At 35.5% G+C, this 26,149-nt stretch overlaps 1 protein-coding gene across 3 annotated transcripts in view; it reads left to right on the top strand.

Annotated features, from left to right (window-relative positions):
• Positions 1-25,496, top strand: part of pou2f3 (POU class 2 homeobox 3) — a 40,515-nt gene extending 15,019 nt beyond the window's left edge. For all 3 annotated transcript variants that reach the window (XM_056458566.1, XM_056458564.1, XM_056458565.1), the window contains 7 exons: positions 12,118-12,291; positions 13,989-14,130; positions 14,914-15,047; positions 20,271-20,435; positions 22,514-22,556; positions 22,676-22,790; positions 24,552-25,496. In XM_056458566.1, the coding sequence (XP_056314541.1) occupies positions 12,118-12,291; positions 13,989-14,130; positions 14,914-15,047; positions 20,271-20,435; positions 22,514-22,556; positions 22,676-22,790; positions 24,552-24,591 (813 nt within the window). In that variant the 3' untranslated portion in view covers positions 24,592-25,496. The remainder of the gene's footprint in view (positions 1-12,117; positions 12,292-13,988; positions 14,131-14,913; positions 15,048-20,270; positions 20,436-22,513; positions 22,557-22,675; positions 22,791-24,551) is intronic.
• Positions 25,497-26,149: the final 653 nt, after the last annotated feature.

The following is a 26,149-nucleotide window of genomic DNA, read 5'->3' as shown; positions in this document are numbered from 1 at the left end:
TCAATAAATGAACAAACCACTCATCAGGCAATCAATAAACCAACCAACCAGACAGTCAGTCAGTCAATCAACCAACTAATCAACCAGTCAGTCAGTCAGTCAATCAACCAACTAATCAACCAGTCAGTCAGGAAATTAATAAACCAACTAACCAGTCAGTCAGGCAATCAATAAACCAATCAACCAGTCAGTCAGACAGTCAATCAATAAAACAACCAACCAAACAACTAACCAGTCAGTCAGTCAGTCAGTCAGTCAATAAACCAACAAACAACTCAGTCAGGCATTCAACTAACCAACCAACTAAACGACCAGTCAGGCAGACAGTCAGTCAACCAACTAATCAACCAGTCAGTCAGGCAATCAATAAACCAACCAACCAACCAACCAACCAGTCAGTCAGACAGTCAATAAATAAAACTACCAACCAAACAACTAACTAACCAGTCAGTCAGGCAATAAACCAACAAACCAGTAAGTCAGGCAATCAATAAACCAACCAACCAGTCAGTCAGAGAGTCAATCAATAAAACTACCGACCAAACAACTAACTAACCAGTCAGTCAGACAATGAACCAACAAACCAGTCAGTCAGGCAATCAATAAACCAACCAACCAGTCAGTCAGTCAGTCAGTCAACCAATTAATTAACCAGCCAGTTAGTCAATCAACCAACAAACCACTCAGTCAGGCAATCAACTAACCAACCAGTCAGTCAGTCAGTCAACAAACTAATCAACCAGTCAATCAATAAACCAACAAACTACTCAGTCAGGCAATCAATAAACCAACCAGTCAGTCAGTCAGTCAACCAACTAATCAACTAGTCAGTCAGTCAACAAACCAACCAACAAACCAATAAACCAACCAGTCAATCAACCAACCAGTAAAGCTGCGGTTACACTGCACTTTTCTCCCCATTGACTTCCATTCATACGCACGTGAATGCATCAGACCAGAAACGCAAGCTCATGCGAAAAGTTTCACAGTTCGCTGCATTGGAAAGTTTAAGCTTGGTGAACTATGACCAGCGAAATCACATCACATGATTGCGTGAGGCCAATTGAAGATCCAAACATGACCTCACTGGACAGAAATTTGAAACATGGAGCAATCGCTTGCTTTTTTTATAGCTAATCATCTTGTTATATCCCGCCCCCTTTTCGCAGTGCCGTACTACAGTCAGTCAAAAAACTAATAACTAATAAAACAATCAGCCAGTCAATCAATATTCCAACCAGTCAGTCAATCATTAAACTAGCCAATTAACCATCCAGTCAGTCAATCAATAAACCAACCAGTCAGTCAATCAATCAATAAACCAACCAATAAACCAACCACTCAATCAATAAACCAACCAGTCAATCAACCAACCACTCAATCAACCAGCCAGTAAGTAAACCAACTAGTTAGTCAGTCGGTCAATAAGCCAACCAATAAACCAACCAGTCAGTCAATCACTAAACCAACCAGTCAGTTAATCAATCACTCAGTCAATCAATATACTAGTCAACCAGTCAGTCAATGAACCAACCAACAAACCAGTCAGTCAGTAAAATAACCAACAAACAAATTAACCAACTATTCAGTCAACCAGTCAGTCAGTCAATCAATAAACCAACCAATCAGTCCATCAGTAAACCAACCAATAAACCAACCAGTCAGTCAATCAATAAACCAACCAGTCAGTCAATCAATAAATCAACCAGTCAGTCAATCAATAAACCAACCAATAAACCAACCAGTCAATTAATAAACCAACCAGTCAATCAACCAACCACTCAATCAACCAGCCAGTAAGTCACCAGCCAGTCAGTCAGTCGATCAATATACCAACCAATAAACTCACCAGTCAGTCAATCAATAAACCAACCAGTCAGTCAATCAATAAACCAACCAGTCAGTCAATCAATAAATCAACCAGTCAGTCAATCAATAAACCAACCCGTCAATTAATAAACCAACCAGTCAATCAACCAACCACTCAATCAACCAGCCAGTAAGTCAACCAGCCAGTCAGTCAGTCGGTCAATATACCAACCAATAAACTAACCAGTGAGTCAATCAATAAACCAACCAGTCAGTCAATCAATAAACCAACCAGTCAATCAACTAACCAGTAAATCAACCAACCAGTCAGTCAATCAATAAACCAACCAGTCAGTCAATCAATAAATCAACCAGTCAGTCAATCAATAAACCAACCAATAAACCAACCAGTCAATTAATAAACCAACCAGTCAATCAACCAACCACTCAATCAACCAGCCAGTAAGTCACCAGCCAGTCAGTCAGTCGGTCAATATACCAACCAATAAACTAACCAGTGAGTCAATCAATAAACCAACCAGTCAGTCAATCAATAAACCAACCAGTCAATCAACTAACCAGCAAATCAACCAACCAGTCAGTCAGTCAGTCAATAAACGAACCAGTCAGTCAATCAATAAACCAACCAGTAAGTCAATCAATAAACCAACCAGTCAGTTAGTCAATCATTCAGTCAATCAATTTACTAGTCAACCAGTCAGTCAAAAAACCAATCAGCAAACCAGTCAGTCAGTAAAATAACCAACAAACAAATTAACCAACTTTTCAGTCAACCAGTCAGCCAGTCAATCAATAAACCAACCAATCAGTCCATCAGTAAACCAACCAATAAACCAACCAGTCAGTCAATCAATAAACCAATCAGTCAGTCAATCAATAAATCAACCAGTCAGTCAATCAATAAACCAACCAATAAACCAACCAGTCAATTAATAAACCAACCAGTCAATCAACCAACCACTCAATTAACCAGCCAGTAAGTCAACCAGCCAGTCAGTCAGTCGGTCAATATACCAACCAATAAACCAACCAGTAAGTCAATCAATAAACCAACCAGTCAGTTAGTCAATCATTCAGTCAATCAATTTACTAGTCAACCAGTCAGTCAAAGAACCAATCAACAAACCAGTCAGTCAGTAAAACAACCAACAAACAAATCAACCAACATTTCAGTCAACCAGTAAGTTGGCCAATCAATAAACCAACCAATCAGTTAATCAGTAAACCATCCAATAAACCAACCAGTCAGTCAATTAACTAACCAGTAAGTCAACCAACCAGTCAGTCAATCAATAAACCAACCAGTCAGTCAATCAATGAAACCAACCAGCCAGTCAATCAATAAACCAACCAGTCAGTCAATCAATAAACCAATCAGTCAGTCAATCAATAAACCAACCAGTCAGTTAGTCAATAAACAAACCAGTCAGTCAATCAATAAACCAACCAGTAAGTCAATCAATAAACCAACCAGTCAGTTAGTCAATCATTCAGTCAATCAATTTAATAGTCAACCTTTCAGACAATAAACCAACCAACAAGTCAGTCAGTCGGTAAAACAAAATATCAACCAACTAACCACTTTTTTACTCTATAAAGCACACTCAGCCAGTAAGTCAGTCAATCAATCAATCAATCAATCAATCAATCAATCAATCAATCAATCAATCAATCAATCAATCAATCAATCATGCTGTGGTCACACTAGAGTTTGAACTTGTGAAATTCTGCCATATGGCTTTGCGAAAAGGGGTCTACAGTAGTTGCTGTAGTGTACTCTGATATACAAATTTGCAAAATAATCATACTCCAGTTGTAAAGCAAACATTTTGTACAAGTTGTACTTCAATGTGAGCCTGGTATGGTGCAGCATAATTACAAACCACTCTTAACCCAGAATCTATGTTGGTAGAGTTCATGTGCATGCGTGTGTCTGTGATGTGTTGCCTGCCTACAAGTTTCTCCATAGTGAGTTAAGCGGAAGTTCACTTCTTTTTGACTGTTGTTTGAAAAGTAGAAATCAGTTAAAAAAAAGTGTCCCAAAAATAGAAATATCTGCTCATCATCCATATCGCTGTTTACATTATGCTTGCCAAAGCAATGACTGGCACATTTGTATTACATTTCCAAAGAGTTGTTATCAACACCACCATGGAAAATGAAACCATCAGTGGAAAAGCGGTTGAGCAGCTCCGGAGTTATGTGTTATATAGGCTAAATGAGTAATGAGGTAATGAGTTTCTTAAAGTCAGTTAAATGTCTGTTGAAGGCATTTACAATACAACAATACAACTTTTCTCTCCGACAAAAGAGACTGACATAGATGTATCTGCAGTTGTATTTTGTAGGTTTAAACTTCACTGTAAAAGCCAACAGTCAACTTTATCAAATGAAATGAGTAACTCAAAATTGACTGAAAGTTCATTCTACTCATTTGAAAAGAGTTTTGAACTCAGTGTTGAAGGTAAAAGGTTAATTAAATACCCCATTACTTCAACTTAAATGGAGTTAGTTGACAGTGCTCAAATAGATTAGTTTGTTAACTCAAATAATTTATAGCAAATCGATTTCCTCAAACATTTTGAGTTGGCTTAACTTATTGGGTTTTACAGTACTCAGTTGGTTTGAGTTCTCTTCATTTATTGGGGTTTACTGTGCTCAAATTACTTCGTTTACTCAAATGGATTAAGCTCACAGTACTCATTAGGATTCATTTTTTAACTTAAATGGTTTGTTGCAATCGGTTTCCTCAAATGGTTTGAGTTACTGTAACTCATTGGGTTTTACAGTGTATATTTTGAAGTCAATGTTGGAGGTAATTAGTTAATTAAATACCTCATTACTTCAACTTAAATGGAGTAAGTTCACAGTACTCTCATAGAATAGTTGTTTTTTTTTACTCAAATCGGTTTCCTCAAACTGTTTGAGTTGGCCTAACTTATTGGGTTTTACAGTACTCAGTTGGTTTGAGTTCTCTTCATTTATTGGGTTTTACTGTGCTCAAATTGCTTCGTTTACTCAAATGAATTAAGTTCACAGTACTCATTAGGATTAGCTTTTGAAGTTAAATGGTTTGTTGCAATCGGTTTCCTATTGGGTTTTACAGTGTATATAACAACACAGACAGGAATTAATAGGATTTCACTTTATTTTGATGGTCCCTCTGATGCATTTTTAAAGTTTCTTATATTCAGTTAAATGTCTGTTGAAGGCATTTACAATCCAACAATACAACTTTTAGTCAACAAAATATGCAACAGGGACCATCAAAATAAAGCCATTAATATAAACATCCGTGTAATATAGGTCATCATAATATGCAGTCATCAATGCTAGGTAGTTACGGTTAATATTACTATAGTAGTATCTTGCATAAGGGAACACAGAGTACATTGTTCATGTTATTAAAGTTCAATTTAAACAGAAGTGACTTCAACTGTCAAGAAGTAGATTAAATAAAGGTGTATTTCTTGCAGTGACATGTTGCAATGGCAATTTAGCATGTCATTTGTACAGAAATTGTTCACCTTTTCCCTGGGGAGTGCACAGATTGATAGGGGAGCGCGTTGCTGATACTGAAAGCATGTCGGACAGTGAAAAGGGAGGTAGCATATAGATTACCCAGTGCTACATCATAGTCAGTATTATGTGCTGATTTGCCTGTTTTTCAGCTTGTCTTTTGCTCAAACTAGGTTTACATAAGAAGTATGAAACAATGGTGTTTGAACTAGGCATCGGCCGGTATAAGATTCTGACAGTATGATAACCTTGGATAAAAATATCACGGTTTCACGGTATTGTGGTTACTGCTCTAAAATATGCTCTATTTTTTAATGTCTTGGTAAAAAAAAATTCATTTTTTCTTCATTGAACACAATATATTTTATTTTAATAAACATTTATAATATTTTGGAGCAGTAAACATGTCAGGCTAAATAATTAAAAACCCAGATTTCTTTACATCTTTGGAGATCTTTCTTTTCTTTGGATATAAAGTAAAGCCACTGCACTGTTGGTTTATAAGCGATTTGTTTTTCAGATGTTTGCTGAATCATTGCCTGACTAATAGCTTTTGATGTGGAGATGCTGTTGCCCTTAAAAACTAAATAAAAAAGCCGTAGAAACACATAAAACTTAAATATATCATACTCACTTAAAAAAGTTGGGTTAATAATAACCAACAGGTAACCCAATGATGGGTCGTTTTGGCACTGACCTGCTGTTGGGTTATTTTAACCCAATCCATTGAGTTGTTAAGATTAAAATAACTAATTTGTTGGGTTATTTTGTCAAAAAGTGGCTTAACCACTAATTTCTCGAATATGTGTATAATTTCCTCCAAAAAAAAAAAATAACTGTAGAAATAAACACGGAGGAAGAGAAAGCTTTTCTCCATATACAGATTGGCTATGAAGTGCGTGTTTGTATCATCTAATTAAGAATGCTGGTGAAACGGATATAAAAAACATGACACGGAGAGGTAATTTGATTGCGTAAGAGCTAAAGTAAACTTTATAACCCAAAAAACAACATTACGTACTCATATTAAGCTGTTCTCTGTCAGTTAAATCAGTTGACTGTTAAAATTCAAAGTTTTTAACCCAACTGGTTCGGTTTTTAAATAAATAACCAAACAAAGGCTAAAAATAACCCAACAAAAAGCACCAAACATTTAACCCAACTGGTTGAGTTATTATTAAATAACCCAATAAAGGTTCCAAATAACCCAACAAAGCACCAAATATTTTTTACTTAAAAATTGGGTTAAATAAATAACCCAACATTTTTTAGAGTGAGGAACGGTATAACAGAAAATGTTGGTGGTTTTTTAAAACCTTGACTTTTCCAAAACCGCGTTAAAACCTTGAAACCAGTTATCATGCCATGCCTATAGTGAACTCCTATTATTTAATTATGTCTGAGTAAATGCAGTTTTCCATTCTACGGGACCTTTAGTAAATAATTCATAAACAATTTTAATAAATAATTCAAGGAAACCCCCTAAAGGAGTTTATTCTGTGATAACAGCTGGATGAATAATGTACATTACTCCACTACTTACATGGCCACATATGTTAAAAAATTTACATGAAATACTGATTTGAGTTTAAATATTTTAGTGGCTTTTGTCCTGCAGAGAAAAACACTTCTTAGTTAATGACTGAGAGCCAAGATAAACAAACATGTTCAAACAAGATGAACATTTTGAGGGATAGTGTACAGTCATAACACATGTTTGCACAGCTCTTTACCAAATAAATAATTATGTGGGCATTACGTATTTATATTTGAATCTTGAAATCTTAGCTGTTTGCTCTGTTATGTCGTGCGAACAAGACGAATGTTACATGAAACATTACATGAACATAAAAATTTTATTCAGGCAAGTGCCACCACACTTTGACTGGCAATGTATAAAATCTCATTGTTTGGCTATTATATGCACTCAAAAGCTGACATTTGCTGTTTGTTTAGACTGCTTATTTAAAATGAGCTGAAAACAACACAATTCATGACTTAATCTTAAACTTAAACTTAATTGTTTTATGTTCAATACACTTTAATTTGTAAAAATTAGAAAGTTTTGTGTGAAAGTAATGATTCCTTCATGTTATCCCATCACAAAGTAATTGTGTGGAACCCAACTTTTTTACAGTATACACTACCTGACAAAAGTCTTGTTGTCCATCCCAGTTGTAAAAACAACAAATAATAACTTGACTTTTAGTTGATCATTTGGTTAAAGTGGCAGAAGGTAGATTTTTCTGATGAATCATCTGTTGAACTGCATCCCAATCACAAATATCGCAGAATAAATATTGAAGCCCGCATGGACCCAAGATTCCCACAGAAATCGGTCTAGTTTGGTGAAGGAAAAATCATAGTTTGGGGTTACATTCATTCATTATGGGGGCGTGCGAGAGATCTGCAGAGTGGATAGCAACATCAACAGCCTGAGGTATCAGGACATTTGTGCTGCCCATTACAAAACAAACCACAGGAGAGGGCAAATTCATTAGCAGGATAGCGCTCCTTCTCATACTTCAGCCTCCACATCAAAGATCCTGAAAGCAAAGAAGGTCTATGTACTCCAGGATTGGCCAGCCCAATCACTAGACATCAACATAACTGAGCATGTCTGGGGTAAGATGAAGGAGGAGGCATTGAAGACGAATCCAAACAATCTTGATGAACTCTGGGAGTCCTGCGGGAGCGATTACTTTGCCATTCCAGATGACTTTAATGTTATTTGAGTCATTGCAGAGATGTATGGATGCAGTTGCCCAAGCTCATGGGAGTCATACAAAATATTCATTCTTTTATCACTGCACCATGACTTTATATTCAGTACATTATTTCTGTTAAGTGACGAGACTTTAATCTAAGCAAAGTCAGACCTTACTGCCCTAATTAAATAAAATATGATCACACCTTGATTTTTAATTAATTAGGTAAAATAAGAATAATCTAGAGGCCTTTGCCTTTCATATTAGCCACTTTTGACACCAAATAATCAACTAGAAGTCAAGTTATTATTTGTTGTTCCTAAAACTTGGACAGGCTACAAGACTTTTGTCAGGTGTTGTATATCTACTAATGGTGTCCCTGGTGCTGTACTTTTTAAATGTACTTTTTAACATTGTGTACTGTTCTCTGGGGTCAAAAATCATCATAATTGTGAAGTAATGAATTGGTGCATCAGATTGTAAGCTCGGAAGAAAATGCTGACCAATATAATTGGCTAAACCCAAAGTTCAAAAGCCAATGTGAACTTATGCATACGTTTCATAGCCTACATCCATGTTCTGATTTATAGGTTAAAAACACCTATACTACAGGCATTACTATAGGCAAAGTAGACAGTATCTTCATCTGAATTTTCATACTCGAATAGGTAATATATGTGAATTTGAACTTACTTTATGGGCATTAGAAAAGTGTATTCTGTATGTGTGAATGTGGGTAGCATGAATGGAATTTTGGCATACTCCCTCCTATCGTTGTGTTATTATTACATCACCTACTCATGTCAGTTGAGTCACTTCACTCCCATTCTTAAAAGTTCTCTTACATGGCCTCATGGGATAGTAAAGTGTCCATGTGATGTGCAATTCAAATTTTACCGGAAGTAGTAGATCATCTGCGTACTTCTCGCTTAGGGTTTTTTCGAATACTATGAATTTGGTTTGCCACTCACATCACATACTGTTTTTTACATAATATATACGCCAGTGACGTGCGGTGAGGTTTGTGGCTGGTGAGACACTGATCCTTTCAAAGTCAAAAGTCAGATTTACAGACATATCCACCCGATATATCGATATATACTACCGATTGTGTTTCATATATCGTATCAGCATTCCTTCTATACACATGGCAGGTACATATTGGGCCAAGAAAGAATGTAAAATGTATAGTGATTAAATAAGCCTCCCAAAAAACACCCAGCTGGATACTACAGACAACTATAACAAGCGACTTACACAGCACCACGGCGGATGCACTCTCTCATTCACACACACACACAAACAGCACCACGACTGGTTTGTACGCAGTAAGGAAGTATGTGATTTCGGACACACCGAGTTTTTTTCCACAACCTGTTACTGTCTTATAAGTAATCAAGTAGCTCATTCCAATTCCTGTTGTTTAGGCAGATATAAGCATTTTGGGCAACCATTTACACAATGTTTTCAACCAAAAGCTGGAATCTATGTGATTTGCCAGTTTGATTATCAACAGCATTTTAGGGACTTTTTAAAAAACGGCACCATAATCCTTGCGTGTAAACACCCAAAATGGGAATCTTTGAAAACAGTGACAGCAAAATTATGCATAGTACGTGTTAGATTAGTAGACATGCGCAGTATACGCAGTGTTTTAAAGGCAAACATACACATCACATAGTATCGTTGCTGGTCAAGATTTGATAATTGCTTCTTCATCAAAGTGTAGATTTACTTCATCGTTATTTCAACCAACAGTGGAAAAGCATTATATAGACACAACAAATTCTACACATTTATACACTCACCGGCCACTGTATTATGTACACCTTACTAGTACCGTGTTGGACCCTTTTGCCTTCAGAACTGCCTTAATCCTTCTTGCCATAGATTTAGCAAGGTACTGGAAATTTTCCTCAGAGATTTTGGTCTATATTGACATGATAGCATCAAACAGTTACTGCAGATTTGTTGCCCGCACATATCTCGTTCCACCACATCCCAAAGGTGCTCTATTGGATTGAGTTCTGGTGACTGTGGAGGCCATTTGAGAACAGTGAACTCATTGTCTTGTTTAAGAAACCAGTCTGAGATGATTTGCACTTAATGACATGGTGCGTTATCCTGCTGGAAGTAGCCATTAGAAGCCAAATTCTGACCCTACCATCCGAATGTCGCAGCAGAAATCGAGAATTATCAGACCACGCAACATTTTTCCAATCTTCTATTGTCCAATTTTGGTGACCCTGTGTGAATTGTAGTCTGTTTCCTGTTCTTAGCTGACAGGAGTGGCACTCGCTGTGGTCTTCTGCTGCTGTAGCCCATCCACCTCAAGGTTCGACATGTTGTGTGTTCAGAGATGCTCTTCTGCATACCTCGGTTGCAACGAATGGTTATTTGAGTTACTGTTGCTATTCTATCAGCTTGAACCAGTCTGGCCACTCTCCTCTGACCTCTGGCACCAACAAGGCATTTGCGCCCACAGAACTGCTGCTCACAGAATATTTTCTCTTTTTCGGACCATGCTCTGTAAACCCTAGAGATGGTTGTGTGTGAAAATCCCAGTAGATCAGCAGTTTCTGAAATACTCAGATCAGCCCATCAGACAACCATGCCACGTTCAAAGTCACCTTTCATCCCCATTCTGATGATCAGTTTGAACTGCAAGAGATTATCTTGACCATGTCTGCATACCTAAATGCATTAAATTGCTGCCATGTGATAGGCTGATTAGAAATTTGCGTTAACGAACAATTGGTAATAAAGTGGCCGGTGACTGTATAATACAGTGTTTTTTCTAATAACTGATTTATTTTATCTTTGCCATCATGACAGTAAATAATATTTGACCAGATATTTTTCAAGACGGCTGCACAGTGGGTAGCATGTTCGCCTCACAGCAAGAAGGTCACTGGTTCGAGCCTCAGCTGGGTTGGCGTTTCTGTGTGGAGTTTTCATGTTCTCCCCTTGTTCGTGTAGGTTTCCTCTGGGTACTCCGGTTTCCCCCAAAGACATGTGGTATAGGTGAATTGGGTAGGCTAAATTGTCCGTATGTGTGTGAATGAGAGTGTATGGATGTTTCCCAGTGATGGGTTGTGGCTGGAAGTGCATCCGCTGTGTAAAACATATGCTGGATAACTTGGCGGTTCATGCCACTGTGGCGACCCCAGATTAATAGATGGACTAAGTCGAAAAGAAAATGAATGAATTTCTCAAGACTCTTCTATACAGCTTAAAGTGACATTTAAAGGCTTAACTAGGTTAATTAGGTTAACTAGGCAGGTTAGGGTAATTAGTTTATTGTATAACGATTGTTTGTTCTGTAGACTATCGAAAAAATCTATAGCTTAAAGGGGCTAATAATTTTGGCCTTAAAATGGGTTTTAAAAAATTTTAAACTGCTTTTATTCTAGCCGAAATAAAACAAATAAGACTTTCTGCAGAAGAAATAATATTATCAGACATACTGTGAAAATTTCCTTGCTCTGTTAACATCATTTGGGAAATATAAAAAAAAGGGGGGCTAATAATTCTGACTTCAATGATGTATTGTTTTGAAAAGGTTGTTGTGTATACGTGAAACTTAAAAAAAACCTTTACATTATTTTTCTACATAATTGTTGTGTAAAAGTAGCTCTTAAACTAGTTCTATAACATACTGGAAGCTACAGTGACCTCTTACATTAAAAAAATAGCTGTTTGTTTAAATTACTTATTTAAAATTAGCTGAAACAACACAATTCTTGGGGGTTATTAGACAATTTAATTGTTTTATGTTCAATCCACCTAAATTTGTAAAAACTAATAAGTTAACCTAATTCCTTCAAGTTGTCCCAACAAAAATCAATTGTGTGGAACCCAGCAGTGTATATGGCATTTTGATTTCTCAGCGTATTGAAAAATAAGACAACCCCTTGAAAAATAAGACAATAAATTCATAAAAAAGGAAACATTAATAACAACAAAGTAAACAATAAGGCAAATTTTAGGTAAGCAAACAAAAGTGAAATGGCAAATGATTACACCTACCTATCTCTTTTCATTTTTGTGTTCCCATAAGGCAATGGGCAGGTCAGGTCTGGCTGGCTCCTCTATGGATGGACATCTGGACATGTCTCACTTACAGGTGCCTAAACATGTGGGATCGCCACAAGATGAACCCAATGATCTGGAGGAGCTGGAGCAGTTCGCTAAAGCCTTCAAACAGAGACGCATCAAACTAGGCTTTACTCAGGTGACATTTTACACCCGCTTTTAAAATGTTTTCTTTCGATGTTTTAACCATTATTCACATTTTGATTCTCTTTAAAAATATATATTTTGAGGAAGGGGTGGCTCAGTGGTTACCACTGTCACCTTACAGCAAGATGGACCCTGGTTCGACTCCCGACTCGGCCGGTTGGCATTTCTGTGTGGAGTTTGCATGATTTCCCCGCGTTGATGTGGGTTTCCTTTGAGTGCTCCCCACAGTCCAAAGGCATGCGCTATATATGAATTGAATAAGATAAATTGGCCGTAGTGTATGTGTGTGAATGAGTGTGTATGAATGTTTCCCAGTACTGGGTTGCAGCTGGAAGGACATCCGCTGTGTAAAACATATGCTGGATAAGTTGGCAGTTCATTCCGCTGTGGCGACCCCCTGATGAATAAAGGAAAATGAATGGATATTATGAAGAATAATGAATATCAGCAGCAGGATTTAATAAAGAGTGGATTCCACATTCTGAATACATTTGAATTGAATTTAAAGCAGAAAACAGGATGCAAAATTGTGGTTCAGATTTGAATGTAGGAAGTACAGCTAAATGGAACTGGGTTGATTGAGGAGGGGGTTATTATTCACAGTTAACCTTTGGGACAAATAAAAGAATGCATTTAAATAGGTATTGTGTGTCGCTACAGTATTTAAAATATTGGTAACTACTGATTGATTTTGTGTGATTTCGCAATCTTGATTGTAACTTGGTTTTGTCATAAACAGTGGTAAAATATCGAAGCAACCTGTCCTTATTCTCAAGATCAAATACAAATTTATTATCAATTTATTTGTTACTTCAAAAAATGGGTTTTCAATTTTTGTTTAATGTCACTGACCCACAATTATAATCCTCATGGAACTCTGTTCTAAATGTCAAAAGCCAAGAAACTACAGTTTGTCTCATTTATACAGTGAACGGTTTATATAAATTGGTGTAAAATATAATTTGGACAATATTTATTACTGTTAAGTTGCACCGTGGTACTTTATTTTTGTTTTTTATTCACATTATGTTTTTTTTTTTTTTTTTTGGTTTGGTTCTAAATAAATAATGGCTTTACACATCTAAACTAAATGGTTTTTAAAATGGACTTTTTCCAAACCCCAGTTCCAATAACTCATAGACTGAAAAGGATTATGTCTGCAAAATTGTTGCAAATGATTTATTTGTGTTGAATTTAAACAAGTAAATTAAATTTAGTAATGTTGAACTTAATTTGTTTGTTTAAATTCAGTACAAATAAATAGTTTACAACCACTTAAAAATATATAAATTCAAGGAATTATCTTTGAGTAATTTTTTTCAGTGTAGGTTTTCATTCTCATTAATAAAATCACCCTGTATTTGTGTTTATATTGAATACATTTAATCTAATGGACCATTGTGTGCTTTGTCTTTTTTTTAAAATATAAGTAAATAAATAAGCATACTTATAAACAAAATATGATGTACTGCTAAAATTTAGTCTATTTTGTTGATCATGTTGTGGACTTTCATTCTTATAATTTCTTTTGCAAATAAATAAATTCAATTTCCCCCTGTCATTTCAGTGGTCTTTCGCATTTCGTCTTTCAAATTTAAACCGACAAGGAGCCTTTATTTACAGTGTTGCACAACCATTTTGTGAAGCTCATCCAGTTCCCATCCTAACTCTTGTGTGATGTGTCCGCAGGGTGATGTGGGTCTGGCCATGGGAAAGCTGTATGGAAATGACTTCAGTCAGACTACCATCTCACGCTTTGAAGCTCTCAATCTAAGCTTCAAAAACATGTGCAAGCTTAAGCCTTTACTGGAGAAGTGGCTGAGTGACGCAGGTAAATGTGCTGCTGCCCTCTGGTGGAAACAAGTAACTCATGTTTTACCACCCAAACGTGAACGTCCATTGTTGGGTGTGATTAGTTACAAAGTAACTAGTTACAATAATTAAATTACTTTTCAGCTGAAAGAGTAAAGTAAGACATTACTTTTCATTTTTAAATTATTATAATAAAAACATTTTTTGGTTATTCAGACATTTTTCAACTAAAGGTTTTATTTGTCTGACAACTGCACATGCTTAAGAAACAATGAAATATTTTACAAATTATATACCACAGTATGTTGTATATATGAAATATGGTCATTCATTTGAAACATGTTGTGGAAAAAGGTCGTGGAAAAGGACTCTATTGTCTATGCTTTGAGTCTTATGTAGATTTTTTTGTATAATCAAGTAATTAAATCACTTATTGAGTAACTAGCTACTTTTCAGATAAAGTACTCAGAAAAGTAATTTAAATACAATCCTAATGATGTAATCAGTAACAAATTACTTTTTTGAAGTAACTTACTCAACACTGGTTCCTTCATAACTACTCGCTCTCCACTTGTTCCAAACCTGTTTGAGTTGAACATTAAACAAGTTATTCTGAAGAACGTCTTTGGTAGCCATTGACATCCATAATAGGAAAATAAATACTTTGAAAATCAATGGCTCTAACATTCTTCAAAATGTCTTCTTTGGTGTTCAACAACAAAAAAAAGAAACTCATAAAGAAACTCGGTCAGTTTTCTGGTGAACTGTTCCTTTAAATCCATTAATTTTTACTTTTCCTCAGAGAATTCACCGTCTGACACCATGACCAACACCACTACTTTACCGCCCCTCATGGAGGGTTATGGAAGAAAGAGGAAAAAGAGAACAAGCATTGAAACAAACATCAAGCTCACGCTCGAGAAACGCTTTCTAGATGTAAGTTTACCATTTTTGCTTCGGTGTCCGGTGTCCGGTGCTCCAAATCCTCATTTATAGCATGTGGGAGAGAGACAATCTTGCTCTTAGTATCTGTTTGCTTTGTTTCACTAAATGAAGCTTTTTGATTTTGAATGGATTGCTTGAGAACGTGATTCAAACTTTCAAGTTTTAAATCAATCTTTTGAAAGAGTCACCACGGTTATTCACGCTTTCAAAGCATAGTTCACCCAAAGATGAAAACTCTGCCATTATTTACTTGCCTTTTACTTGTTCCAGACCTGTTTGAGTTTCTTCTGTTAAACACAATAGATGATATTTTGAGGAATGCTGAAAAGCAGCAGCCAATGACAACTGTAGTATTTTTTGTTCCTTTGAATGTCAATGGCTTCTGAATTCCAAAATTTTTCCAAATATCTAATTTTGTGTAGAAAGAAAATTAAAAAAGTTTAGTAAATGTTGAGGAAAATGTAATATTGTGTGAACTCTCCCTTTAAGGCTGTTATTAGTAGATTTAGTTGAATTTGTAAAGAACGTTTTCTCTTACTATTTAAAATTGTAAAATATTAAATTCAATACAATATTAACACAGTTGTTAATATTATATTAATACACCATAGTGTAATTTTATCAAATGTTTCATCAAGTTAATATTAATAAATAACACTTTTTACACTTCACATTTATTTCTTATTTCTTTAAATTATTTATTAATTATTGCCTTTGTTTATTTTAAGACTTCTGAAAAGGGGAATAACCTATATCAGCTTATTTAACAGGATCATTCACCCAAAAATGAAAACTCTGTCATCTTTTACTCAAACATTGCTTTTGAAAACAAGCAATGTTTGAGTAAATGATAAAATTTTCATTTTAGGAGCTTCTTTCTTCTGTTAAGATGTTGGAAACCTGTAACCATTAACTTCCATAGTAATTTTCCTAATGTGGAAGTCAATAGTTACAGGCTTTCAGATATATGTTCAAAATATCTTCTTTTGTGTTCAACAAAGGAAAGAAAGTCAACTTGGAACAAGTGAAGGTTTCCTTTTTGGTTGTGAATTATCCTTTTACACTGAAAATCTGTGATATCTTAATGAAATTTGTAGTGTCCTGGAATAGTCTTAGAAAATGATCTTTGATAAAGAGTGGAAACTTGTTTTGATTAGCAAGAAGAATGATTAAAGGGTCTATCAGCTTCACTGATTACACTGTTTGCTCGTTCTGTGTGACCATTCTTTCTTAGATATTTGTCAGCAAATATCTTAAAGCAGACTTTTATCAGCTCACAGGCACACAGTGTTTAGCTTCATGGGGTTCAGTGGATGGTTCATCTTCCAAATTTACAGAATGGCAGACTCTTTCAATATTTTTTCTCCATTTCACAAAAAACACTGCGTTGTCTAGATGGTAAAGGTTTAGGTCCCCAAAAATGTGAATTATGTTATTATTGTTCCCCCTCGTGTGGTTCTAATGTCCATGAGACCTTCATTCGTCTTCAGAACACAAAGTAAGATATTATGGACGAAATCTGAGAGCTCTGTCATTCCTTAGACAGCAATGGTCCTGATAAGTTCAGAAAAGAAACCGAAAACAATATCAAAGCAGTCCATGTGACTTCAGTGGTTCAACTGTAATCAATATTTTGCCCCAAGAACACTGTTGTGTGTCAAAAATCTGTTAAAAAAATACATTTCCAGGTTGGATTGGGGTGCGCATTTACTCTCAGAAATAAAGCGAAAATGAGAAAAGGTACAAAAGGTACACATTTGCAAATAAAGAGTTTGTATTATTACCTCAAGGGTGTATATTAGTACACAATGTTAGTATTGAAATTTTAAGGTACTAATATATCCCTTTGAGGTACCACTGTGGAGCCTTTAAGCACAAATGTGAACCTTTTGAACCTTTGTGGTATCAGTGACAGTTCTTGTACCCTTTTTTCTGAGAGTGTACAGCCAATACAATGCTTTTGTGTGGCGCTCTAATGGCAATACATTAACTTTATGCATTTATTAAGCACTGTTAAACCCAACAGCAATTGATCATGGAGCATGCAGATAAAAATAAAACCCAAGAAAAGTAAAAAAAAAAAGTCACATCAATAATATCCAGAACAATAATATGACCTACAAGAATTAAAAGGCCAGTGTAAAAAAATAAGGCTTCAAATTCATTTTAAAATAATGAGGTCACCACTGAAGTCACATGGAATGTTTTGACAATGTTTTTGGTTCCTTTTCTGGACTTTGACCATATTGAAAAAAACATTGCAGTCTAGGGTCAGAGAGATCTCAGAATTCATCTAAAATATCTTCATTTGTGTTCTGAATATGAACAAAGGTTTCAGAGTAATTCAGAACAGAATTTTCATTTTGGGGTGAACTAACCCTCCAACAGAACCTACAAACAGGTTTTTCAGATTTTCTATTGTTGCGTTTCCTCCATTTTTGCAGCTAATAGCCACACCATTCTGGATATGAAAAACCTGACTTCTGCTAAACGTTTAGTCAAATTCCTACACCTAGGATCAAAACATGTGTGACTAAAAGTTTGCTTAAAGCAACATGACACATGCCTGCAGCTTAATGGGTGTTGAGGTTTTCACGTCTATTTGGCCAAAGGATAGATGACCGTTTTTACCACTCTTTTTTTCTCTGGTCAGTTAATGTAGTAACGCTATCTCACGGCAATTCGTAACTTTTTGATTTAGTGGCTAATTCGTACAATTTAGTACCATTTGCTTATCCTTCAATGATGGTTTGATTTAGGGGTGGGGTTGGGTGCCACGCCTCCTTTTAAAAATCGTACATTTTCATACGAGTTCAAAACGTAAGGTCGTTCAATTTTTTGATGAGATCAGGCTTGTAGAACTGATTTATATTTGAAAGATATACTGTAATTAAAAAATATCAAAAACATGGATGGTTTTGATTTGAAATACTGTAAAAAAGGGACTACTTTTAAAATAAATGTTTGCAGTTCGAATCAGTCGTGTAGTCCTTGCTATACTCGCGTATACTCAGTATGCCTACTTTTTTCCACGAGCTGTTTGGGTATTACGACTTCTGAGGATCATACCCTCGGTATACTCACTTGTTTTGGTGATTAAACGTCCCTAATTTATGTGTATTCGCGTCTTCTTTAATGGTGTACCAAATGTTTTTTAACTCGCATCTTAATTTGTTGCAGTTGGTGCATTTTTGTTTAACTTGCGCCATTCCCTGCCCCCTGACAACCGCAGCAACTGTGAGAACATTTCGTGACTTTTTCGAAGATCACAACAAATCAGCTGAATGATGTCTCATTGAAACATTCAAGTAAAATTATAAAACAGCATGGAATAAATTTGAATGAATAAATGAATTAAATTAATAAATTTGTTTAAATATTCTCCTTTTTAAATGTATAGTTCACCTAAAAAAATGAAAATTGTCATAATTTACTAAATCTTTACTTGTTTCAAACCGGTTTGTCTTTTTTATTCTGCTGAACACAAAAGAAGATATTTCAAAGAAAGCTGGAAACCTGTAACCATTGACTTTTTTTAGAAGTCAATAGTTACAGGTAACTGATCTTTAGTATATGTATATATATATATATATATATATATATATATATATATATATATATATATATATATATATATATATGTATGTGTGTGTGTGTGTGTGTGTGTGTGTGTGTGTGTGTGTGTGTGTGTGTGTGTGTATAGCTAATGAATCAAAGAAACATTGACATTCGTCGTTTCTTTGCCTACTTTTTAAATTTGGATTGGGTGGGTAATAGTACACCACCTTGTTTTTTAGGACTACACCACTGGTTCGAATGTGTCATAAATTAATATGTATTCCTGCGATTGTAAAGCTGAGTTTAACTTCAGTTCATTTTGTTTGGGGGTCAGTTATTAATAATGTTTCTTGTTACTATTAATGCTTGTAACAGTTTTGCTTAATATTCATGTGTAAACTATACAGTTTTTAGGAATGTTTAGTATCATCATCATCAATTTTAATAACTTATTATTATTAACAATAAAATTAGTATTTAATGTAACTTTGCTTAATAAATGGATTGATTTTTTCTTATGGTAAATGTTTTAATGGTGGCACACCACCATTTCTATGAAAATGTACAGCAACACAACTGATTTTAGCACTGATAAATAATAATTAATAATAATAAAATCTAAAGAACTTTAGAACGATTCTGAAGGATCGTGTGACACTGAAGACTGGAATAATGAAAAATTCAGCTTTGAACCCACAGAATAAATTACAATTTATAATATTCATTCATTCATTTTCCTTCGTCTTAGTCCCTTTATTCATCAGGGGTCATCACAGTGGAATGAACCGCCAACTTGTCCAGCATATGTTTTACACAGCAGATGCCTTTCCAGCTGGAACCCAGTACTGGGAAACATCCATAAACAATGAATACTTACAACAAACAAAAACAATAAATAACAAATGCTTTAGAAGTATTTTCTTGTCAACTAAAGGACTGTAATTATGTGACAGTAAAAGACTGGAATAATTAAGAAAGAATTATAATTTATTATATATTAAAAACAATGATCACATAATTATTTCAACATTTCACAGTATTGCTGTTTTAAATTGTGATGGTTTTATTTATTTTAATCATGGTGAACAGAAGAAAGCCTTTTTAAAAGCATAAAAATATAAGATTATTCCATATTTTTGAACAATAGTGTATATGTTGTAATTAACATTAAGAATATTAAATGTTTAGAAGTATTTTCTATAGTTTTCGCTAACTAAATGAAATTAACTGATACCCTATATACTGTATATCCTCTTAAAAATAAAGATTATTTATTGTCATTTATGGTTATGCAAATAACTAATATCAAGGGGACTTTTTCATTTAATAAGTGTACATAACTGTGAAAAAATGCTTCAATATATTATAAAATTGTTCCTTATTTTATGAACAATGGTTCTTTGAAGAACTTTTCAGAAAAATATATATATTTTGGGGAACCAAAATATTCTCTGCCATTACTGTGAAACATCTTTTCAATTCTTCTGTGTATGCTAATATTTTATATAATATAGTATAATTCTGCAGCACTTGCCATGTGCTTCAATATTTTGAAGACTATTAGGTTACATTTAGAAAACAGTAAGATGGCAGTACTCACTAAAGACCAATAACGTAACTGTGAAACTTATAAACATGCTTTTCTGCACAATCCAGAACCCAAAACCCAACTCTGAAGAGATAACGCTGATCTCAGAGCAGCTGGCCATGGAGAAGGAGGTGGTGCGAGTTTGGTTCTGCAACCGGCGGCAGAAGGAGAAGAGGATATACTGCCCAGTTTCCACTTCACCTATAAAACCTCACAACTTCAACCCTCGTCTGGTGAGTCTGACAAATCATTATTGAACAAGACACATGTCTGTCTGTTTCCTCAAGTAATGATTCATTCATTCTCTAAACCAGTCCAGATTCAATTATTAACAGTACAGTTCAGCTCACACTAAAATCTGGCAGAATGTTAGAGAACATGATCCAAAATGCATGCTTTCTGAGTCACATTCTGGCAACCTAAATGGTGACTGTTATGTCTTATGTTTACCATATACTGAACATGTAGAGCAGGGGTGTCAAACTCAGTTCCTGGAGGGCTGCAGCCTAGCACAGTTAGTTCCAACCCTGCTCCAACACACTTAGCTGTAAAGGTTTCCAACAAGCCCGAAGGACTTAATTAGTTTGATCAGGTGTGTTTATTTAGCGTTGGAACTAAACTGTGCAGGGCTCCAGGAACTGAGTTTGACACCTTTGATGTAGAGGATATATTTAGAAGAGAGTTACCACTACTTACGTATTTAAGTATTAAAAACTTAGTATTTTCAACAAGAAAACTATATTATATTATATTATATTATATTATATTATATTATATTATATTATATTATATTATATTATATTATATTATATTATATTATATTATATTATATTTGAGGTGATGGTTTTAATACTTATTTAGTAATATATTCAAATGCAAAAAAAAAGTATTAAATTGATCAAAAGTGCGGTAAAAACAATGTAACAAAGTATTAATATTACAAATTGAGGCATGTTTTAAAACTTCTATTAATCAAATAACTCAAAAATAGTACTCAGTAGAACTTAATTTCTACATTTATATTAATAAGAAATGCTTATTGATCAACATATTATCCTATTTGAATTCTATACATACATTCAACATATCATCCTATTTCTATTCTACACACTCATCGGCCACTTTATTAGGTACACCTTACTAGTACCGGGTTGGACCCCCTTTTGCCTTCAGAACTGACTTAATCCTTCGTGGCATAGATTCAACAAGGTACTGGAAATATTCCTCAGAGGATTTAGGTTCATAATGACATGCTGATGACATGGTCAGAAACAACATTCAGGTAGACTGTGGCGCTGACACGATGCTCAATTGGAACTAATAGGCTCAAAGTGTGCCAAGAAAATATCCCGCACACTATTACACCCCCACCACCAGCCTGAACCATTGATACAAGGCAGGATGGATCCATGCTTTCATGTTGTTGATGCCAAATTCTGACCCTACCATCCGAATGTAGCAGCAGAAATCGAGACTTATCAGACCAGGCAACGTTTTTCAAATCTTCTATTGTCCTATTTTGGTAAGCCTGTGCGAATTGTAGCCTCAGATTCCTGTTCTTAACTCACAGGAGTGGCACCCGGTGTGGTCTTCTGCTGCTGTAGCCCATCCGCATCAAGGTTGGATGTGTTGTGCGTTCAGAGATGCTCTTCTGCAGCTCAAACCAGTCTGGCCATTCTCCTCTGACCTCTGGCATCAACAAGGCATTTGCACTCACAGAAAATATTTTCTTTTTTTCGGGTTATCACTGTAAACCCTAGAGATGGTTGTGCGTGAAAATCTCAGTAGATCAACAGTTTCTGAAATACTCAGATCAGCCCGTCTGGCACCAACAACCATTCTGATGCTCGGTTTGAACTGCAGCTCGTCTTTACTATACAGTACATACCTAATGTATTGAGTTGCTGTCTTGTGATTGGTTGATTAGAATTTTGCGCTAACAAGCAGTTGAAGAGGTGTACCTAATAAAGTGGCCTGTGAGTTTAAGTATCGTGATGATGAACAATGATGAAACTTCAACTTTACTTCACAAAAATTAATTGCATTGTATTAAAAAACAGTTCTTTTGAATTTTAATAATTTTTCACAATTAAATTTTTAGGTCTACTATACTTTTGTTTGAATAAATGCAGCCTTTGTGACCATAAAAGACTTTTTAAACAGTATCATAATAAACTACATTTTTGTTTATAGCTTTAGCATCCTCCTAAACTGTGTACATGCATATGTATGTGTGTCTAAAGGGATATTTGTTTTCCCTGTATTTATTCCAGCCTATTTCCCACTAATCTGTTTTTCAATTTCGTTTCAGCCTTCAACTTCCCGCTCCTTCAGTCCACTCACCTCTGGAGGTGGTAAGTACAGAACTGATAGGATGACAAACCACATGCCTGAAACTGTAGGAAAACGTAATGTTGGAGAGATTAAAACCTGAATGTGTTTTCTGAGATTATCATTCTTCAATTTCCTGCAGTGTCATCAAGCTCCTCCCCCGGCAGCCCCAGCCGAGGCTCCTCCCCAGGCACTCTGTCCACCACCTCCAGTCCACTGACAGCACAGAGCGTCAACCAGTCCTTCAACACTGCAGGGTAAAACACATCATCTTTTAATATTACTTTAAATTTGCTTTAAATTTAAATTAAATTTGTATTTTTTTTTTGTATTTTTAACGCTTTGAGACATACAATCACACCGGTGTGATTAAAAGACTCAGTGGGTAAAATGATCAGCTGCTTCAAATCAAATTCAAATCTGCTTTCCGGTGATGGCTCAAACTAAGCCAGAAAATTCCGCATGCAGTTTGTCATAAATCACAAATTATCAGTGTTTTCAAAAGAAATTACATTTATTTTAGGTTTCAGACATTCAAATACACGAACGTAAAACATATCACTTATGGTTTGTAAAATACACACTCATGTCTATGAAGATGGCAATGATAATTATTTAAATTAATTAAATAATCATACGATGTGCGTTAATCACATCAGACACACACTGTTTAGGTCACTAGAACATTTACTCTGTGCTTCTGCCAGTTAAACAGCCAATTACTTTCATGTATTTCTGGTGAAATTAACATGTTGAACATCCAGCAGCTCTGATTCCATCCACTACAGCGCAGACTAAGGGGCTGTTGAAATACTGCATTTAAAAAGGTGTGGAAAGTTTGCTTACCGATTTCAACGTGCTTTGCGCTCACACTCTCTTAGCATCTGTCATTGCTAGGCGACCATCAACCGTTTTTTCAGAGAATGACAAATTGGCAAACCATTGCTGCAGCTCTGATACAAGTTTTATATATGGTGAAAATTAAAAGCACGGCAGTGTTTGCCTGAAGTAATTAGTCTACTGTTATTACCGAAATGTGTATATTCCATACAATGTTTGAACCTGATTGTATTGCCGCCCAGGTATATTAACGGACACGCAGGTATATTATTAATTACTGCATATTTACTCACCCTCAAGTTTTCCAAACTTTTATGAACTTCACTCACTTCATGTTGAGGTTGCATCGCGACACCTGTTGAAGATTTTAAAGTAATTTAAACATTATTCTAACATGGTAGCAGCCATCACTCGTCATACTAGATCAAATAAAATTATTTAGCGATTCATTTGTTCCCAAATGCCGACTTAACGCGATGCTAATCTGCGCTGATTGCTCCAATGACCCAGTCTGTTGTGATCGGTCGACTGTGTTCAGCACAAGACAGAGAGAAATGCCCAACACGACTTATCAACAATTTTAAAGTAGTCAGTGTGCAGAGTGTATGTGTGATAGAGCCTCCCGTATTTCAGACCCATCTCCCACCATCCTACCGTTTTGATGTTTCTCCCGGAAAACTCCCGTGATTTCAAACCCCCCGGCCCTTAGCATTTTGGTACAGGCTGTGAAACCCCCGGGTCACCAACTTTGGTATAGGATCCGATCGCAGCGGCTGCCCGAAGCACGCCTCATAGTACAGTTACTAACACCACAGTACACAGTTCTCAACAGTGTTAATCAGACACCTCACCCCCGAACATCCATTTTCCCGGGTCTGCATGTGCAACAAATGGGTGGGGCATACGTTCCGTGTAGATGTCACGCCGGCTAAAGACTCGTTACCGCAGTGATTCATTCGAACCACTAAGGGTCGACTCTTTTATAGATTAATTAATAGTTTTAAACATGGTACACGTTCAGATTTAAGCCTTAGCTGGATATTTCACTTCACTTAGAATTGTGTTACACACTGCATAGAAGGTCACTTTCAAAAACCCATAGTAGGGGGCTCTTAAAAGTATACTGTATCCGTTGAAGTACCAGTAAAACTGATGAAAAAAACTGTTCTCTTCCTCAGATCGTGGTATCGCTGGAACACCGCGTCATACCATCACTGAGTCCCTCTGAAGAGTGCCAGCACATCCAGAAGCAGCAGCTTCACTTCATAACCTACCAAATTTCAAAAGAGCACTCATTCTGTAATGTTTACAACCTGCACTAAACATGGAGGCAGAACACAGAACTATTTCTGCTTCTCCTGGTCTAATGTTCAATATGCTTGTGAATAGAGCTTCACTGCTAATTACTGAAGGGAAAATGCACTAATATGCTACAGCACACTGTTTAGATATGCAATCTTGCTATAAAGAACATGTTCGGTCATTTTCAGCAGAGCTTTTAAGGTGTTTGAATCTTTATTTCACTTTCTGAGCAAAAAACTCTGCCAGTTTTGTTGGAGATGAAGGTTCAAATCTGGCTTAATGTGCCTTAAAAAGATGAAAAACAGCACACAGCTAAAAACAAAAACCACTCATATTTGTATGCATTGTTTACATATAGCTTTAATACTGTTTTCACTGTTGCCTTAATTGATGTAATGATCATTTTGATGGGATAATTGTATGATTCATTGATAATTTAAGCATTTTTGGTGTGCTCATATTGTCAATGAAACTGTAGCAGTCGACTCTTATAATAATGTTGCGATATTTAGTGATATTGGCCAACACAGTTTACAGGGCTAACTATGTTTTTGGCGTACACCTGCTTTTGTGTTTTTGAATTTTTGTAAGAATTTCTGGCAGGGAAAACCTTTTTATATGCCTCGTGTGGAATATGAGCATCTCACACGGTTTGTGTGCAACCTTGTCCAAAGCATTTGAAGTTCCTTGATTTTAAGATTTAAGCTTTTATGTATGGTTAATGTTATTATCTAGAAGTTGTTTGTTTGGTTGTTCTTTGCTTTTTTAAAATTTGAATAACACTGTTGTATATTTCAGTTTTACGGTTTGACTTATTAAAATGTGCCTTAAATTTGTCTCTTTTATTTGCTATCCAACCCATAGTAAATATTTTCAATGACTTTTAACAACACAATGCCATGTGCTTTATTATAATATAATATAATATAATATAATATAATATAATATAATATAATATAATATAATATAATATTTATTCATTCATTTTCTTTTCGACTTCGTCCCTTTACTAATCATGGGTCACCACAGCGGAATAAACTGCCAACTTATATGTTTTACGCAGCTGATGCCCTTCCAGCTGCACTGGGAAACACCCATACACTCTTGCATTTACACACACACACACACACTACAGCCAATTTATTTAATTCAATTCACCTATAGCGCATGTCATTGTACTTGAGGGGGAAACCCGAGCACCCGGAGGAAACCCACATGAACACGAGGAGAACATGCAAACTCTACGCAGAAATGCCTAACATAATAGAATATAATACAATATTATATGTATTACATACTGTGAGTAAACAGTGAGACTTTTTTGGGTCTATCCTTTAAAGGCATAGTTCACCCCAAAAATTTATGTTGTCACAATTTACTCACTATTAAGTGGTTCCAAATGCTATTTTTAATAGATTTTTAGGAGTTTTTCACCTTTTATTAGGATAGGACAGTGAAGGTTACAGACAGAAAA

Source organism: Danio aesculapii, chromosome 5 (genome assembly GCF_903798145.1).
Source record: "Danio aesculapii chromosome 5, fDanAes4.1, whole genome shotgun sequence".
NCBI classification, from domain to species: domain Eukaryota; kingdom Metazoa; phylum Chordata; class Actinopteri; order Cypriniformes; family Danionidae; genus Danio; species Danio aesculapii.
Note: the sequence above shows the minus strand (reverse complement) of the source record. Positions and strands in the feature narration are given on the sequence as shown.